At 38.1% G+C, this 19,159-nt stretch overlaps 1 protein-coding gene across 1 annotated transcript in view; it reads right to left on the minus strand.

Annotated features, from left to right (window-relative positions):
• LOC126412913 (DNA-directed RNA polymerase I subunit RPA1) overlaps positions 1–19,159 on the minus strand; it is a 298,986-nt gene that overhangs the window by 246,707 nt on the left and 33,120 nt on the right. Inside the window, exons 4-5 of the mRNA XM_050082804.1 lie at positions 14,740–14,922; positions 13,905–14,097 (exon numbers count right to left, since the gene is read on the minus strand). Of these exons, the coding sequence (XP_049938761.1) occupies positions 13,905–14,097; positions 14,740–14,922 (376 nt within the window). The remainder of the gene's footprint in view (positions 1–13,904; positions 14,098–14,739; positions 14,923–19,159) is intronic.

Below are 19,159 nucleotides of genomic sequence, written 5' to 3' on the forward strand. Positions count from 1 at the left end.
TATCTTCCGGTCAGAGATAGTGGTCATGTGTGCATGAGATGTGCTTACTTGTTTGAATGTTTTCTTTTCTGAAGAAGGCTTTGGCTGTAAGCTCAGTATGTAATATTCTTTACGTTGTGCCTGTCTGCACCTCAACATGTTATCTTTACAATGAGTTGCAATCTATTCTTTTGCCAGGGTGTACATGGCCAAAAAAAATATCTCTGATTTTCTCAGATTTCCCATCTAAAAACACACTTTTTCCCAGGTGAAAAACACACTATACCCCATGTAAAACAATATTTTTTTCATGTTAAATGACAATATACTTTCCAGATGTGACTCTTCAAGCTTTCCCGGCGGATGTGTTGTAAATAGTCTTCACGGGTTTGCGCTGGATCACATTGTGCGAATTCCACAATATTTCCTCAGAGCAACTGTACGACATCTTCAGGTGGTTCAACCTTGCTCGTGACTAGGTACGACTGATGGTATCCGCACACCAACACCCCGTTTTTTGAACAAGCGCGAGAAGAACGTGCAGCTGCAGAAATCGCGCATGTGCAGTGATTTGCCATATTCATACTCTGTCTGTCGAAAATCGCAGAACAGCTCTCCCATGCTGTGTTTGTCAACAGTGCGGACAGATGCCACTCACCAACGGCCGTACTAGGCCAGTGTCATGACGGGCCTGTTATCGAAGCATCTTGATTTTCGCGTCGTGATTTAATAGCAGTCAATGCAGGGTTCCAGGCTGTGCTCAGCTGAAATCCCGTATCCTTGTTGAAGAGATTATCAGCTGTACGGATATGTATTGCATTCTTAATGACACAGTCTCAGAAAGATGATGCTGGGGATAAAACTTCAGTCTTTTCATAAATCATACAATGACCTGTATTCAGGCAGTGTTCCGCAACTGTCGACTTTTCTGGTTGACGAAGGCCTGTATGACACTGATGTTCATTGCAGTGTTCTTGTACTGTGTGGCATGTCTGGCCTATATATGCTGCTCCAAAATGACAAGGAATCTTGTACACACCACATTTCCTCAGTCCAATGTCATCCTTAACCAAACCCAACAGGTTTCTCAGTTTTGCAGATGGTTGAAAAACAAAACACACTTAATTCTATATCTTCCAAAGACTCATCCAATTCTTGATTGGTATCTGACCCTGAGAGCCTGTCAAGTGAAATACAACATCTGAAGACAGTGTTCCGACAAAACGGCTATTCTGAGAGACAGATACGTAATGCATTCAGGCCCAGGCGAATTCAATCTATGGGGCAGAATGAAGATATGAAGACACCCACCACTTTGGCCTTTTTGCCATATTTTGGTGCCACGTCGTCAAGAATCTGAAGAGTCCTCAGAAGATATGGAATTAAGTGTGTTTTTCAACCATCTGCAAAACTGAGAAACCTTTTGGGTTTGGTTAAGGATGACCTTGGACTGAGGAAATGTGGTGTGTACAAGATTCCTTGTCATTGTGGAGCAGCGTTTATAGGCCAGACATGCCACAGAGTACAGAACGCTGCGATGAACAACAGCGTCATACACGCCTTTGTCAACCAGAAAAGTCGGCAATTGCGGAACACTGCCTGAATACAGGACATTGTATGATTTATGAAAAGATGCAAGTTTTATCCCCGGCATCATCTTTCTGGGACTGCGTTATTAAGGAAACAATACATATCTGTACAGCTGATAATCTCATCAACAAGGATATGGGATTTCAACTGAGCACAGCCTGGAACCCTGCATTGACTGCTATTAAATCACAATGCGAAAATCAAGATTCTTCGATAACAGGCCCGCCATAACACTGGCCTAGTACGCCCGTTGGTGAGTAACGTCTAGCTGAACTGCTGACAAACGCGGTGTACAACGCATGTGCAGGAGAGCCGCTCTGCAATTTTTGGTAGAGGGAGTTTGAATGTGGCAAACCACTGCGCACACACGACTTCCGTGGCTGCGCATTTTTCACGCATGTGTTCTAAAAACATGGTGTCAGTGTGCAGATATCATCAGCCGTACCTAGCCACGAGCGAGGTTGAACCACCTGAAGATATCGTACAGTTGTTCCAAGGAAATATTGTGGAATTTGCACAACGTGATCCGGCGGCAAACCCGTGAAGACTATTTACAATATACTTTCCCTTGAAGCTGTAAAACTTATCAATCCTTTGAATGGTAAAGGTTTTATACATTGGCACAGGACTTCCCAGAACTTTACGAAATGAAACAAAAAAAAAAAAAAAAAGGGGGGGGGGGGGGGAACAATGCAGAAGTTTGACGATGACTCAGTCTGCAACCTTTGTGAAATTTGTAAATGAAACCATTCCACTTTACGTTATTACATATTTGATATAAACACTTTAGTTGCACAAAATTTGAACGTATGTGTTTATATCACCATTTCACCAGGTTTCTAACGTGAATGGTATATGAAACAACAGATAAATTCACACCACTATTGCAACTGCTCTTACACAGCATGTCACAGCTTTATTTTGTTGCAGAAGAAGCTGAGTAGCACTGTGGTGTAGTGGTGGTGATATTAAACTGTTGCATGGAGGGTCATGAGTTCAAAACTCACCTGGACTGTATAATTTTAATTTCTATATTTGGTTTGAGTACATTCTAGAAGTATCTACAAATGTGAAGAATCACTGTACTGGAATGTTCTGTAGCTGTATAGTTCTGACTGGAGGCAGTTTGCTCCGTGCTCTTATATGTGCAAGTGCTGAATAAACCTTCGTTAAGTGAAGATAATGTCCGTCATTCATCTAATTACACCTTCTTCTATGTGACATTATTCTGGTGGAGGTGCTGGGTACTGGACCCAGTGATAGCGCCCATTATCAACGACACAGTGGCTCCCATCAGGCCACAACAAAGCTGCCGTTTACGTGGCAAGAAACCTGATTATCTGACACGCTACATTATTACAAAAGCCATGAAAACAGCCCAAGCATCTGAGGTAGCCTAATTCACTGTGGAAGACATTATATTAAAACACGGTGCCCCAAGGTCGTTAATTACGTTTTGCAATCGAATCTTGTGACAGAGATAACCCATCAGTGCAACATTACTCATCACTTGACGACTGCCTACCATCTGCAAACTAAAGGGCTTATTGGACGCCTTAATAAGACCTTGGCCGACATGCTATCAATGTTCATCAATGTTGAGCAGAGCAACTGGGATGAGGTGCTACCTTTCGTGACATTTGCCTGCAACACTGCTAAACAAGACACCACAGGATTTACATCATTTTTCCTGGTGCAAGGGTGAGAAGTGACTACGAGAATGGACACTGTGTTTCCGTTACACCCTGATGACGTGGACGACTATTACATCAGCCATGTGTTAACCAGAGCTGAGGAAGCTCAGCAGTTAGCTCGACTGCACACTGCAGGCTTAAGAAAACAATCGCCGAAGGTATGATGCGAGCCACCGCTTTGCTGTCTACCAGCCTGGTGACCTCGTCTGGATTTTCACTCCTTTTTGGAAGGTTGGTCTCTCTGATAAGGTCCTCAGGCGTTACTTTGGACCTTATAGCATTGTAAGACAATTGTCTGATGTTACTTATGAAGCTGAAGATTTCTACCACAACACAAGACAACGAAAGATCAGAGATACGGTCCACATCCTTCGAATGACGCCCTGTAAGGATCCTGCAACCCACGGTAAATTCGAAGCTCCAGCAACAGGCAACAAGCGCAAAGGTGACGAAGAGCGTAGCAGGAAATGAAGTTCTAAGAATATCACCGTCAGGGCAAGAATCAGTCATCGGGAGTCGGAGTATGCAGGACCGATGACTTGTTCCCAGACTAGGACGACGGAACAGCGAGACGCTGTTCTCTTAAGGAGGAAGCAATGTCGCAGAAGCTGAGTAGAACCGTGGTGCAGTGGTGATGATACTAAACTGTTGCATGGAGGGCCGTGAGTTCAAAACTCACCTGAACTGTACAATTTTAATTTATATACTTGGTTCGAGTACATTCTAAAAGTATCCACAAATGTGAAGAATGGTTTAAATGGCTCTGAGCACTATGGGACTTAACTTCTGAGCTCTTCAGTCCCCTAGAACTTAGAACTACTTAAACCTAACTAACCTAAAGACATCACACACATCCATGCCCGAGGCAGGATTCGAACCTGCGACCGTAGAAATGTGAATAATCATTGTACTGGAATGTTCTGTAACTGTACATATACTGTATGTGTTCGGGCCAGAGGCAGTTCGCTCTGCGCTCTTGTATGTGCAAGTGCTGAATAAACCTTCATTAAGTGAAGTTAGTGTTCGTCATTCATCTAATTACACCTTCTTTTATGTGACAATATTACTAAGTGCGTTACAACATACCTCAATGCTTGAAAATGACCATGTGTCAAAGTTGCAGTCTCAATAAATAATGTTTTAACAGCCTAAAGTGCAACAATTTCATAAATAAATTTTTTTAAATTAAAATAACCCTTGGTTTGGAAAGATCTTCGATGCGCGGCAAGATGTACACGGCATATTTCCGTATGATAGAAGTATAAATACAAATTTCACCACACACAACACTGAAGGTTGCAAAGCACTGAAACTGAGATTGCGATGTGCTTTTTTCTGCTAAACATAGCTTATGTCACATGACCCCATCAGCTAATGACAGCACATATTCAGAACATATGACACATGATGTTCTCAACCAATAGCAACACCGCTGTTAACTAGTACGAACACACAAACAGGAAAAGTTAATGGTCTATGCGTACAGTGTAGCTACAAGGAAAGCTAAGTCTAGTAAAATCATCATACGATCAATTCCAATTACAAAATGATCTATGGTGTGAAAGTGGCAATTGGCACTAAACAAAGAAAAGTGCGAGGTCATCCACATGGGTACTAAAAGTAATCCAATAAATTTGGGGTATATGATAAATCACACAAATCTAAGGGTTGTCAATTCAAATAAATACTTAGGAATTACAATTACGAGCAACTTAAATTGGAAAGACCACATAGATAGTATTGTGGGGAAGGTGAAACAAAAACTGCACTTTGCTGCCAGAACACTTAGGAGATGCAAGAAACCCACTAAAGAGACAGCCTACGTTACATCTGTCCGTCCTCTGCTGGAATATTGCTGCGCGGTGTGGGATCCTTACCAAGTACGACTGATGGAGGACATCGAAAAAGTGCAAAGAAGGACAGCTCGTTTCGTGTTATCGTGCAACAGGGGTGAGAGTGTCACTGATATGAAAGGCGAGTTCATCACCGAAACAAAGGCAGTCTTCTTTGTGGCGAGATCTATTTACGAAATTTCAATCACCAACTTTCTCTTCTGAATGCAAAAATATTTTGTTGACACCCACCTACATAGGGAGAAATGTTCATCATAATAAAGTAAGAGAAATCAGAGCTCAAATGGAAAGATTTAGGTGTTCCTTTTCCCCACGCGCCATTCTAGAGTGGAATGGTAGAGAAGTAGTATGAAATTGGTTCGATGAACCCTCTGCCAGGCACTTAAGTGCGAATTGCAGAGTAACCATGTAGATGTAGACATAAGCTTTCAGATATGATACTGGCCGGCAAAATGTTTTTTTCTTTTTTTCCCAAGGGTCTGATTAGGCTGGATCCTAAGAGCAAGCATACATTGCAGCAGCTGAATATTTCTGACAAGCACAATTATAAATTTCACTGCTGTGTACAGAACATTTTGCGAGTTACCTGGCCATAATACATGATCCATTGAGCACTTCAACTTCCCCACAGAAAAGCCAATTACATGTGAAATTGCTCAAGAACTTACCTCACACTTATTTTTAAGGATAATTATACTGTCTGCCATCATTATTGCATTAGTTTTAATCTATGGGAGAATTAAAATAAATACACAAAAGTAACCTTGAAGCTGGTCTTTTTTTAGTGTGTATTACTCTTTTAAGATACATCAAACACAAATGTGCCAGTGAAATTTGAAATAACAGCATAAGTGGCTGGTCTTTTGGCCCACAATTTTTCTAAGAGACTGGTATTCAAAGTGTTAAGTTTTGAATGACAGTCAAATGCTCCGTTATTTAAGGAATTCATCACACACTCTCATACATAACATAATTAATGTGGAGTAAAAGGAAATTTACTTTTAAAGTAACGCTTCTTAAACTACCGTTCACAATATTTTCCGCCAACCTGTTAGAAATGTAAACAGTTGTGACATCACACTTGTCAAAATCAGTTTGTTGTTACAAAGCATTGCACAGTCTTCATCCTAAAGCCTTCGACACACACTGCTGTCGACAGTAAATGGTGACTTTTGTTTGCAACTGAAGTCTTATTTTGGTGTTATCCTCTCATTTCTGATTTATTGCTCAGTATTACCAGGTGTGATTGGGAAGTTTTAAGAATGGATCCGCTACTGCTTACTGGTTTGGCAGGCAGGTACACGGAGGTTGGGGAGTGAGTCATTGTCTTATCCTTGAATGCCCTGACAGGAAATGGCGTTTCCTTCATTCAGTTCATTGTGGCAGCTGATCGAGTGCGAGGTCTGTTAGGGCTTGTGGCCGGATTCTGTCTGCATGAAAATGGACGTAAAAACGGAGCAACGAGTTTGCGTGAAATTTTGTTTTAAAACTGGGAAATCAGCTTCTGAGATTTGCAAACTATTAAAAACAGCTTTTCGAGATAATTGTATGAGCCAGTCATATGTTTTTGTCTGGTTCAACAGATTTAAAAATGGCCGCGAATCATCTGAAGGTGAACCACGGTTTGGCCATCCTTCCACCTCAAAAACGAATGAAAATGTTGTGAAAGTTCGCGACTTAGTCCACCCTGATCGTAGACTTACAATTAGGGAGTTGGTTGATGAACTTAATTTATATTTCTATGCAGTTCAGTCAATTTGATTATTTGACTTGACTGGGTACATCCAGGCAAATAAAGAGAGCGTTCTTAATACACTTCAGGAAAAAAAATTCCAGGAATGTTTCCAAAAGTGTAAACTCCATTGGAGTCAGTGTGTTCAGTCAGAAGGGGGCTATTTTGAAGGAGATGCATCACAGTAGCATGTAAGTGCCGCCATTGTACAATTACAAGCCCATTCTTGAAACTTTCCAATCACACCTTGTATTCTGCAATAGCAGGCTAAAGTGAAATTCTTTGTTAGAGTATCAGTTCTTACCAGTCAAAATTTAACTGGAAAGAAAAGTAAAATTCACATAACTATAAAGAATTCCTTGTTTTTTTCCCGGACGAAAAAAATAACGCATTTTTCCCGGTTGCCCCCGGGTGTACACAGTCTGTTTTCATAATTTTGTTGATATAGCCTTAAAAAGTATTTTCAGGATCTAGATCCTACTTACAAATAAGCATCTCCTTAAAAAGTGTGGTGCTGACAAAAGTAAAAAACAGTTAATGAAATCTGTACTTTTTTTGACATGTTGCTATGGTTAATGAATAAAATTTTATTTTAATAGTAAACAAATACATCATAACTGGATGTACTTGTGCTAAGAGAATTAGTACGAAAAATAGCACTTATGTGAAGTAGCTAGTACACAATACAAAGAAATATATCAACAAAAATAACCAACTTTTGAAAATACAAGTAAGATTAATCAACCCTACTGCTAGCCACTGGCTCTAAAAGCTTGCAAACTGTAATACCTTCTATATGTGTGTTATCCTGCCTCCACATGGTGAGTAGATTTTTTTATTCCTCCAATACAAAGAAAGACTTTCCTCATGATATTTAATAGAATGACAAATGTTTAAATTTGCTTTGCCTAATGAATACATTTATATAATTTTTACATTAATTTACAAGTTTTAATATGATAATGTCTATATACTACGTGTTCATAACTCAGTTACTGGTATAACAATCAACTATATGGAATACTCATTGAATAACAGGTATTTTATTCTATATGCACAGCCAAATTCACACAATGTGAAAATGTTTCATCAAAAGTGATGTCTTCAAAGATGCAACTCTGACTAGCCAAGGACGGGAAAGGAAGTCTGCATTTTTCCATTTCAAAGAAGCCATACAAGCAGTGGAATTTTGGTAATGGAAAACTTAAATCTGGATGGCAGAGTATGACTTTTAACCTATAAAACTAAAAGTCCAGTACCTAAACTAATGTTCCAGCTCAATTGGGAAAAATCTCATTTCATGAAAAATTAATTCCTCTGAAAATGTGTGGTAGCAATGTAATAGTGGCTGTGCTCTTTCCATTTACGCAGAAGTTAGCATGAATTATATGCTCCTCTAAAGATCATTCACAAAGCTCGAGAGTGCACCTGCTGAGAACAGGATGAAGATTTAAGTGTTTCAAGCTTTCAGTGATGACAACTTTCAGGGATGACAGAGGTCTAGGAGTAGCGTCTTTGATTAGCAATAAAAATGTCCTCGGTCCTGGGTTCAAAGGCTACCTCCGCTTAGATTTTGAATTAAAATCAGCAGCAGCAGCAGCAGCGGCCGAAGATGGCTGACAGAAGAAGTCATTCCTCATTCAGTCAACAGCATTGTCAAAGAGGGTGGAGGAGTGGACAGACGTTCGGGCACCCTCTTGCTCTTGGGGAGGGAAAATGCCCTTAAAGGTGGAAGAATCATCAATGATCAATGGCATAAGAACACAGAGGGTAACGGAAACCACCGCATTGAAGACACACAAGGTGTATCCACAGGGAATGTGGCCTTTAATTGAAAAAGTGCCATGATGATATCTCCACTGGCAAAAGATTCCAGAACAGTCCCCCACTCGAATCTCCGGGAGGGGACTGCCATGGGGGAGGTCACCGTGAGAAAAATATTCAACAACCAATGAAACGATAACATTCTACGAATTGGGGGATGGAATGTCAGAAGTCTGAATGTGATAGAGAAGGTAGAAAATATGAAAAGGGAAATGCTAAAGCTCAATTTACAAATAGTGGAGGTCAGTGAAGTGAAATGGAAAGATGACAAGGATTTCTGGTCCGATGAGTACATGGTAGTATCAACAGTAGCAGAAAATGGTATAACAGGAGTAGGATTCATTATGAATAGGAAGGTAGGGCAGAGAGTATGTTACTGTGAACAGTTCAGTGATAGGGTTGTTCTCATCAGAATCAACAGGAAACAAACACCAACAACAATACTTCAGGTATATGTGCCAATGTTGCAAGCTGAAGATGAAGAGAGAATGAAAGTATATGAGTATATTGAACAGCTAATTCAGTATGTAAAAGGAGATGAAAATCTAATAGTCATGGATTGGAATGCCACTGTAGGAGAAAGACTAGAAGACTTGTCCAATGATGTAGTGGAAGAAGAAACAGGAGTCAATATACAAGAGAGAGGAGATCCAGTATTAGAATCAGAATTTAAAAGAGGTCTGGAAGACTTAAAACCAATTAGGGCAGATGGGATAGATAAAATTCCACCAGAATTCCTAAAATCATTGGGGGAAGTGGCTACAAAACAACTATTCACATTGTTTAGAATGTATGAATCTGGCAATATACCATCTGAGCTTCTGAAGATAGCAAGAGCCGTCACGTGTGAGAATTGATGCACAATCAGCTTAACAGCGCATGCATCCAAGATTCTGACAAGAATAATACACAGAAGACTGGAAAAGATAATGAGGATTTGTTAGATTAAGACAGGATTGGCTTTAGGAAAAATAAAGGCTCCAGAGAGACAATTCTGACGTTGCAGTTGATCATGGAAGCAAGACAAAAGAAAAATCAAGACACATTCACAGGATTTGTTGACCTGCAAACAGTATTTGACAATGTAAATGGTACAAGATGTTCGAAATTCTGAGAAAAATAGGAGTAAGCTATAGGTAAAGATGGGTAATAAACAATATGTACAAGAACCAAGAGTGAATAGTAAGTACACAAAGTATTCGTATAAAAAGGGTGTAAGACAGGGTTGTAGTCTTTTGCTCCCTACTGTTCAATCTATACATTGAAGTATCAGTCACAGAAATAAAGGAAGGTTCAAGATTGGAATTAAAATTCAATGTGAAAGGATATCAATGATAAGATCTGGTGATGACATTGCTGTCCTCAGTGAGTGAGGTGAATTACAGGATTTGCTTAATGGAACGAACAGTCTAATGAGTACAAAATATTGACTGAAAGTAAACCGAAGAACGACGAAAGTAATGATAAGTAACAGAATTGTGAACAATGAGGAACTAAACATCAGGATTGGTGATCATGAAGTAGACGAAGTTATGGACTTCTGCTACCTAGGCAACAAAATAATCCATGACAGATGGAGCAAGGAGGTCATAAAAAGGAGAATAGCACTGGCAAAAGGGCATTTCTGGCCAAGAGATGTTTATAAGTATCAAAAACAGACCTTAATTTGAAGAATAAATTTCTGAGAATGTGTCTGGAGCACAGCACTGTATGGTAGTGAAACATGGACTGTGGGAAAACTGCAAAAGAAGGGAGTCGAAGCATTTGAGATGTGATGCAACAGAACAGTGTTGCAAATTAGGTGGACTGATAAGGTAAGGAATGAGGTGGTTCAAATGGCTCTGAGCACTATGGGACTTAACATCTGAGGTCATCAGGCCCCTAGAACTTAGAACTACTTAAACCTAACTAACCTAAGGACATCACACACAGCCATGCCCGAGGCAGGATTCGAATCTGCGACCGTAGCGGTCATGCGGTTCCAGACTGAAGTGCCTAGAACCACTCGGCCACAACAGCTGGCTGAGGTGGTTCTCCGCAGAATGAGTGAGGAAAGGAATGTATGGAAAACACAGACAAGAAGAAGGGACAGGATGTCAGGACATTATTTAAGACATCAGGAAACAACTTCCATGGTACTAGAGGAATCCACACAGGGTAAAAATTGTAGAAAAAGACAGAGATTGGAATACATCCAGGAAATAATGGAGGATGTAGATTGCAAGTGCTACTCTGAGATGAAGAGATTGGCATAGGAGAGGAAATCGAGGCGGGCCACATCAGACTAGTCAGAAGGCTTAGGAAGGGGAGAAAAACACACACACACACACACACACACACACACACACACACAGAGAGAGAGAGAGAGAGAGAGAGAGAGAGAGAGAGAGAGAGGCGTTAAAATATCAATTTGAGGTAAGAAGGGACCTAGGTTCAGAAACAACAGTCTAAAGTTGATGCAAAACTTTTTCTGATATCTCTGACAGTGATCTCCTCCACCGTAAATTCTTTGCTTTCCATATTTTCGGTTCAAGCAGTATGGACATACCTTGCACTGTTTCACCTATGTTTCTGTTTGCTTCCACTGAACAAGCGCTCATAACTCTTGAGGTATGCAGTTTTTTTGAGCCCACATTTACTAGATTTTTTTAAAGTGTGTCATGAAGTCACAAAGGATGAATTCTCCCTACACAAAGTACTCTGGAACAATTAGCTCACACAACACTGTACTGTGTATGAAGAATCCACATTTCTTCATAAATGTTCTAATGATGAGTTAATCTTGAAACGCATAAATAAATATGAATTACTGAACAGCAAGGGAAGAAAGTTTTAACATTTTTTTCTTGTTTTGGTCCATACTACCTCCTAAAATATGGAAGCCAAATAGCTTGCAGGAGAAAAGGACCACTACCACAAGTACCAGAATGATTTTCGTTTATGACTTTCAACTCTTGTTTCTGGGACAGAGCCCCCTTACCTCAGATTCGTACATTTGCCCCTCCCCGTCATTCCTGAATGTTTGTAACATTATTATGGAATCATCCTGTATATATTGCTACACTGACGTTATGGATAGAAAGTTGACAACAGAAGATAGTACTACAGATAGTTTCCATCTCCAGAATTGTTTCTTCTCTTTCTCTTTGTTCCTGATACTTCTCCCTCTTCTACTTCTTTTTTGTCTTGTCTTCTCTGACCTTTTTGTTGCCCTGTGAGCTGTGACCTTAAACTTATACAGGGTGTCTCCAGACGAATAATCTATGATCAGGGATTTGACAGGAATGGTCATCTGAAGCAAGAAAACTTCAGATGGACATCTGCCCTATACCAAAACATTTAATGGACACTATTATTTATTTTCTGCATTATTCAATAAACTGTCAGGCTTACACATATACACATGAATAACACTAAACATTACAACACACATTCTAGGAAGTACCAATTGGGCAAGGGAGAGGGAAGAGAAAAAAAAAAAAAAAAAAAAGAATTTTTCGCACATTCACCTCTAGGCATTATTGTACGCATCACATTACAGCTGTCGTATGGTTCACAACATATGTTCAAATATCCCACTGCCAACTTCAAAGCATTTTTACACTCCTGAGAGAACATGTGTTGCTTGTCTGAGTTGTTCTGCACATCCATGACGCAACCAAGCAGTCATTTTGCATATTCACCTTTCATTTATATACTTCAGACTTCATCCAAACCCATAAGCAAAAATATAATGGCATAAGGTCTGGTGACTTTGGTAACTGTGAAGTACTACCATGACAAATTGAGGAATTAGGGTGAGTACAGTTGAAATGTTCTCTCACAGGTCTGGCAAAACGCAGAAAGGCTCTTTCACCTCGGAAGTACAGTGCAGTCCACATGGCCAAAGGAATATCCTTAAGGTGATCAACAAACAAATTTTCCAAAAAATTCAAGTATTTCTGTCCCATTGTTCACTCTTCTAAAATGTCTTGACATATCAACATGTTACCCAGCATGTCACACCAAACATTGATTGAAGAATTAACTTGGAAATTGGTTTCCACAGTAGTATGTGTCGTTGATTCCATTCCCTGTGAATATGGCTTCATCAGTGAACAGTATTAATGGAAGCAAATGATGACTGTTATTTCACCGGTCAAAAAATTCAAGTTTTGTGGCATTGTTGTCAATCTGAAGAGTGGGGCATCTGTATGTGAAATAGGTACAAGTTTTCCACATATTATGATCACCATACACTTGTATGCGGGACACTGATACATGTAGGAAGTCACTGTGTGCTGGTAGCAGGACTACACTGACTCATATCAACAAAATGTTACTGTTCCTGCACAGGTTGTTGAACTACATGTTCAGAAGAAACATGGGAACTTGGAATGTGCTGAAAACTGACTTTTCCAAACTCTACCCCTTTCCCTAAACTGCTCCAGTTCCTTTCCATTCACGCTTATTGTTTCCCTTCAACCCTTCTGCCAGAAGGAGGAGTCACTGTCTCCAAAAGCTTGCACAAGTAAAACCTTTTTTTCTTTATGCTGTGTACTCCTGCAACCACCTGGTGAGTAACTTTTTATCCATCCAATTACATTACATTGCCAAAAATTGAGTATTTTCACTGTTTCACTATTCTGAACAAAGAATTAGAAAGCAACGAGTTAGGCTGGCCTCGAATAAAAGTCAAAGAGATTGGGTGTGTAAGACACATATGTGCACACCACTGGCCACAAAAATAAACATACATTGAATATGTTCTACCTCAGAAAACCTTCGGAATAGGTCCTATGCCCACATGACGCTTTTTGCTTCAAATGAGTATTCACATCCCTGAATACAGGCATTCATCCTTGGACATCCTGTACCATGTTAGTGTGCTTCCACAAATGACCAAAGTTCTGTGTAACTCATCAACAGTCCCTAATTAAGACATAAAATTGTATCTGAATAGCTTCCTCTCTACCCACAACAACAAATCATTTACATCAACAACAAAGATCCCTCTTTATCAGCTACAGTAAAAACAAACTTTTTATCAGCTTCTATGTTTCAATCACATACTACTGTAAATGCTTATTATTACTTGTAACTGCATTTTCAGAATATAGTTTCCTTCCTGTAAATGTTAAACATGAACATAATATTAAACAAAAATGTTTGTTAAATTAAGGAATTAGTTTACTGCGTACAGCATTCAGCAATAGCATATATTTGAAGCAGATGGGGTTGCTGAGTACTCACGCGACAAATTTTGGAGCAACATCAACCTTTTGCACTGTTGTCATAAATCGTCGATGGATATAAATAATCCTCCTAATTGGTGCTTGACAAGAAATGCATTTGTTCGACTTCACATTAGTCGCTACAGCTTGAAGATAACTATTTCTTATCGCTTCAACATTTTTACTCTTTTTACTACCTACTTTTTTTTCACCTGCAATAACAATTACACATTTATTTTACATGTAATATATCACAAAGCATATAGCAACAATAAATTTTTCTATTTTTTCGACTGACAGAGCTGTAATAAGAAGCTGTACTGAACTAACTGACAAAGATTTAACAGATTTTTTTTAACTGTGTTCATCAGATATTTAATTTGTCTATTTAAGTGAGTGACATGCAAAGCAAATTAAATTTCCTGTTATTCATTATATGCACAATACAATCATTCATAGCTACAAACTTCATATACATGTGTGCTGATGTAATCCAGACAGGGGTTCTTATGAGTCTAATGAAGAAAATAAAGTCCATCAAAGTCAAAGATTTCAACCTTATGATCTCTCAGTAAAGAAAGCCATGAACTGTGATCATGCAACACTCATACTCACAAGCGTATGTGCTGGTAATAATGCAAATTTGAACTTACTGTTTATGTGCCTATCCACTAAACAGCTTATCATTAAACTGTATGAAGAAGAAAAGAATATACAGTAACTGAATACATTAACATCATATTTATATTGAATGAGCTAACTGAATTTTACACTCAAGACAAATGGTAATGTGCTATTCTGACAAGAGTGACTGAGGCTCCATAATTTATGCAACTGTTGATGAAGTTAGTTACCTGACAAAACATTCTCCACATAGTTTTCAATTTTTTCTTTCACCATCACATCATGGCTCACTCCACTAGTTGACTCTTTTGTATCAAGACCCATGCTCAGCTGTGTCTCCAGCTCTTGACATTCTGTGATGAAACCAGCATCCAAGAGCCTAAGTTGTGCAATGAGTGTGTATCTCACAGAACCTTAAAAATAAAATTGTAATACATTTAACTGAAGAAGAGTTATCTCAATAAATAATTTAATACAAATGGTGTTACAAATAACTGAAGTAGTTTCACTAATGTGCTACAGTTTGTGTGTGTGTGTGTGTGTGTGTGTGTGTGTTTTAACATAATATTCTAGCCTCTTTATTTATTGGTAGTGAAGCAAGTTTTTCTTGCGAGTCTGTACTAATAAAGTTTCATAACATTATATTCCAAGAGGAGATGTACTTTGAACAACTCATGTTGTAGCATCTTTTGTTTGTAATTTAAAACATTATAGAAAACCAGAGAATTCAATACAGAAACCCGTATGGCCTTTATTGATACTGAGAAGGCTTTCAAGCGAGTGAGCCATGATAACCTTTGGAAGATTATGTCTGAATGTGAATATCATTATCAGCTAATAGAGATAGTCAAAAGTCCTTACAACAATACATGCATTGTAATACACACAGGTAGGAATCTATTAGAAGAAATAATTATTAACTAAGGTGTAGGCAAATGTGTGTATCATCACCTATCTTTTGTAATATTTACATTCACTTCATTCTTTGTAAATGTAAATGTGAAGTAAACAAAGAAATTAAGAAAATGAATGAGGAATACCTGAATGTACTTTTGTTTGCAGATAACATCATTATTACTAAAAAAGGCCTCCAAAGACCAGTATACCAGCAGAATGAAATATGCAAGAAACAGAATTTCAAATTTCTAGTGACAAAAAGAAAATAATGGCATTTTGAGGAAAATACCAGGTCAGATAAAAAATTGTTTTGGATAACTAACTCTCAAATCTCTTATTTACACCGTGTATAAACTTCGATTTTTGCTCTGATATTGAAAATAAAACACACAAATTCCAATCTGGCTATGGTACCAAGAGCAGAACCTTGGGCAAAAAGAGACCATCATGAATTTCTTTAAAGTGGAGGTGGTCCCTGTGTTATCCTACCTAAGTGAAATCTGAGTTGCAATAATAGTCATGATTAGAAATGGAGGTATTAAAACAGACTTAAATATTTTAATATGAAAGAAAAAATTTAAAATACTGTGGAGGCTGGAGATGGCACCTCATGAGACTGCCAGGCCACAGATTAGATTAGATCATATTAGATTCAGTTTTCATTCCATAGACCCAAAAAATGAGATGATTCTCTTGGCTGTGGAACATGTCACAAAGTATACCATAAAAAGCATAAAACATTTGAATATAATACTTACTACCCTGATCATTTGTCAGGAGATTGTCAAACTAGGTGATTACAATGACAGTAAACTGGAACAGCTAATATTTACAGAATTAATCTGCTGTCAGAATGAAATATTGTTAAGCACTACTAATAAATTTATCATACACAAAATACCAAATCTTGACTGTTGTGACAAAGTGCTGTCAAAACTGAAATCTAACAGACATTTTTATTTAAGCTGGCCTAACAGTCTCTCTTAAAATATTCATTTATAGAGCAGAAAGAGTTGCATATCAAGAAGTCTTTCAAACTCTCTTTAAACGGTGCTTTATCTGAAACCAAGTTTTGAATGGTTGCTGGCAATTTATTGAAAATGTGTGTTCCTGAATATTGGACACTTTTTTGGACAAAGGTAAGTGATTTTAGGTCTTAATGTAAATTGTTCTTATTCCTAGTAATGATACTATGTATTGAGCTATTAGTTAGAGAGATATATTACTTGTAACAAATTTCATTAAGGAGTAAATATACTGAGAAGCAGTGGTTAGATTACAAGGTCCCTTGAACAGGTTTCTACATGATGTTCTTGAATTTACACCACAAATGATTCTTATTACACAATTTTGCATGCTAAAAACTTTTGCTTCATTTTATGAGTTACCCCAGAATATGATCGCGTATGACATAATAGAATGAAAGTAAGCAAAGCGTGCAAGTTTTTTTTATATTTATGTCTCCTACATCTGACATTATTCTCACTAAAAATACAGACTAGTTTAGGTGTTTAAGCAATTCTGTGGTATGCCCTTCCCAACTGAATTTATTATCAAGTTGTAATCCCAGAAATGTAACACTGTCAACCTCTTCGATCTGCATGTCTTCATATGTTATACACATGCTGGAAGGAAATCTCTTACAGGTTCTGAACTGCATATAGAGGGTATTTTCAATGTTTAATGACAGTGAAGTAGCTTTAAAGTGTTTATTAATGTCAGTGAAAATTTGATTAGCAGCTATTTCTAAAGATGTACATGACTTGCTACTTACTGCAATGTTTGTATCATCTGCAAACAAAACAAACTTAGCATCTGGCAATGTAACAGATGAGATTTCATTAATGTACACAAGAAAAATCAATGGACTCCAGATGGGACCTTGAAGAACACCACATGTAATTAATTCCCTATCAGATGAAAACTGATTGCTTACTGCACAGGTATTTTGCAACATCACCCTTTGTTTCCTGTTAATTAAATAAGACTTAAACCAATTCGCAGCACTGTCAGTGACAACATAATATTCTAATTTACTTGAGAGAATGGTGTGTGTCACACAGTCACAGACTTTTGACAGATAGTAATATCACAAACTGACAGGTCACAGAAAATGCCAGTAGCCTCTAATTTATTAGGCAATGAATTAAGTACATTCTCAATGTATGCGTATTTCAATAACTTTCTCTACATCAGAAGCATTAAGAAATCCAAACTGTGGCTTGGGCAATATATTATTTGCAGTCAGATGCAATGCTTGAACAGAACCTTTCAAATATTTTTGAGAAAGCCAGCAAAAGTGAAATTGGTCGATAGTTTGGTGTTCTCTATTTATCCCCCTCCTTGTAAAGTGAGAACTTCAGCATATTTTAGCTGGAAATGTTCCACTGATAAGAGACTGATTACACATATAACTTAAGATGGAACTCAACTCACATTAGCACTCTTTAATTAACTTTGTTGATATGTTATCATTCCCACTGGAATACTTAGATTTTAAGGATTTTATGACGGATGCTTCTGTTTTGGGAGATGTGAGTGACATTTCCATATTACTGAAGTTATTTTTAAAGACTGGTCTCAGATACTCCATCGCACTGTTCACTGAATCTGATAACCCCCAGCTAGTTTAAGAGGTTTGCAACACTACATGCACTTGTTACCAAAGTCCCATTTATTTTTAGAGCCACTTTCCCTTTTCCTTTTTGGCCCCACCTGTCTGTCTTCACTATATCCCATACAGTTTTTACTTTGTTGCCTGATGTAATTATCTTTTTCATATAATAAAGCTGCTTCGATTTCTGTTTCCCCAGAAGATCCTGAACTACAAGCTGAATGGGAAAAGAGATATCAAAAGACCTAGAAAAAGATGGGAATTATTTTGTTTATTTGTGGCTTTGGAACAGACAACAGTCTGTTTCATGTACGGAAGATGATGATATTGAGACTGTTTGCATGCAAATCATAGAACTCTGAAGACCTGTGTCATTGCACTAGTTTTGACTCTCTTTTGGCAGAGTACAGTGACTGAAAGGTACTGAGAAATTATGTTGGCCTTTAATTTCATTTGCATCAGTCTGTCATGACAGTTCAATGACCTTTCAAGAATGAGGTTTCACAAATATTTGGTGTTACAGAATAGGTGATTGAGCATGTTTGGGTAAGCTCCCTGAACAGCCTACAGAAGTTAACAAACAGAGCAGATGAAGAACTCAACACGCCACAACTGACAAAGATCTTTCAGAACAATTAAAGCATAAATCTTAGTGTTTACAACTGCCAGTGGTATGAATTAATTCATTCTGAGTTTGCCACATAATAGCAATAGAACATGGAAGAGAAACTTGCCTTTCATGATGAAGTACCTTTTTCACCAATGGTAAAATGAAAACATACAACTTGTACATCTGGGACACGGAAAACCGCTACACTATTGTCCATCATGCTTGGGAAACACAAAGAAGTTAATGAGTTCAGTGCCATCGAGAGAACTGGTAATAATGGATCTTTTATTTCAAAAAAATAATAATAAAATGGAAAAATGCCCATTAGAACAATTCCCTCCAGCTAACTGATTTACTCAGTGCACAGCTGGCTGGACTCAACATAAGAAGAAGATAATGAAGACGAAGAAAATTATTACATGACATGAAATGTAACAGCTCGAGGCATCATGTTATTTATTCATGAGGAGGGCTTCAACATGGAACCAATTACATCACAATTCAGTTTTTCAAACAATGGAAACTCCTA

The sequence above is a fragment of the Schistocerca serialis genome, chromosome 1 (genome assembly GCF_023864345.2).
Source record: "Schistocerca serialis cubense isolate TAMUIC-IGC-003099 chromosome 1, iqSchSeri2.2, whole genome shotgun sequence".
NCBI lineage: Eukaryota > Metazoa > Arthropoda > Insecta > Orthoptera > Acrididae > Schistocerca > Schistocerca serialis.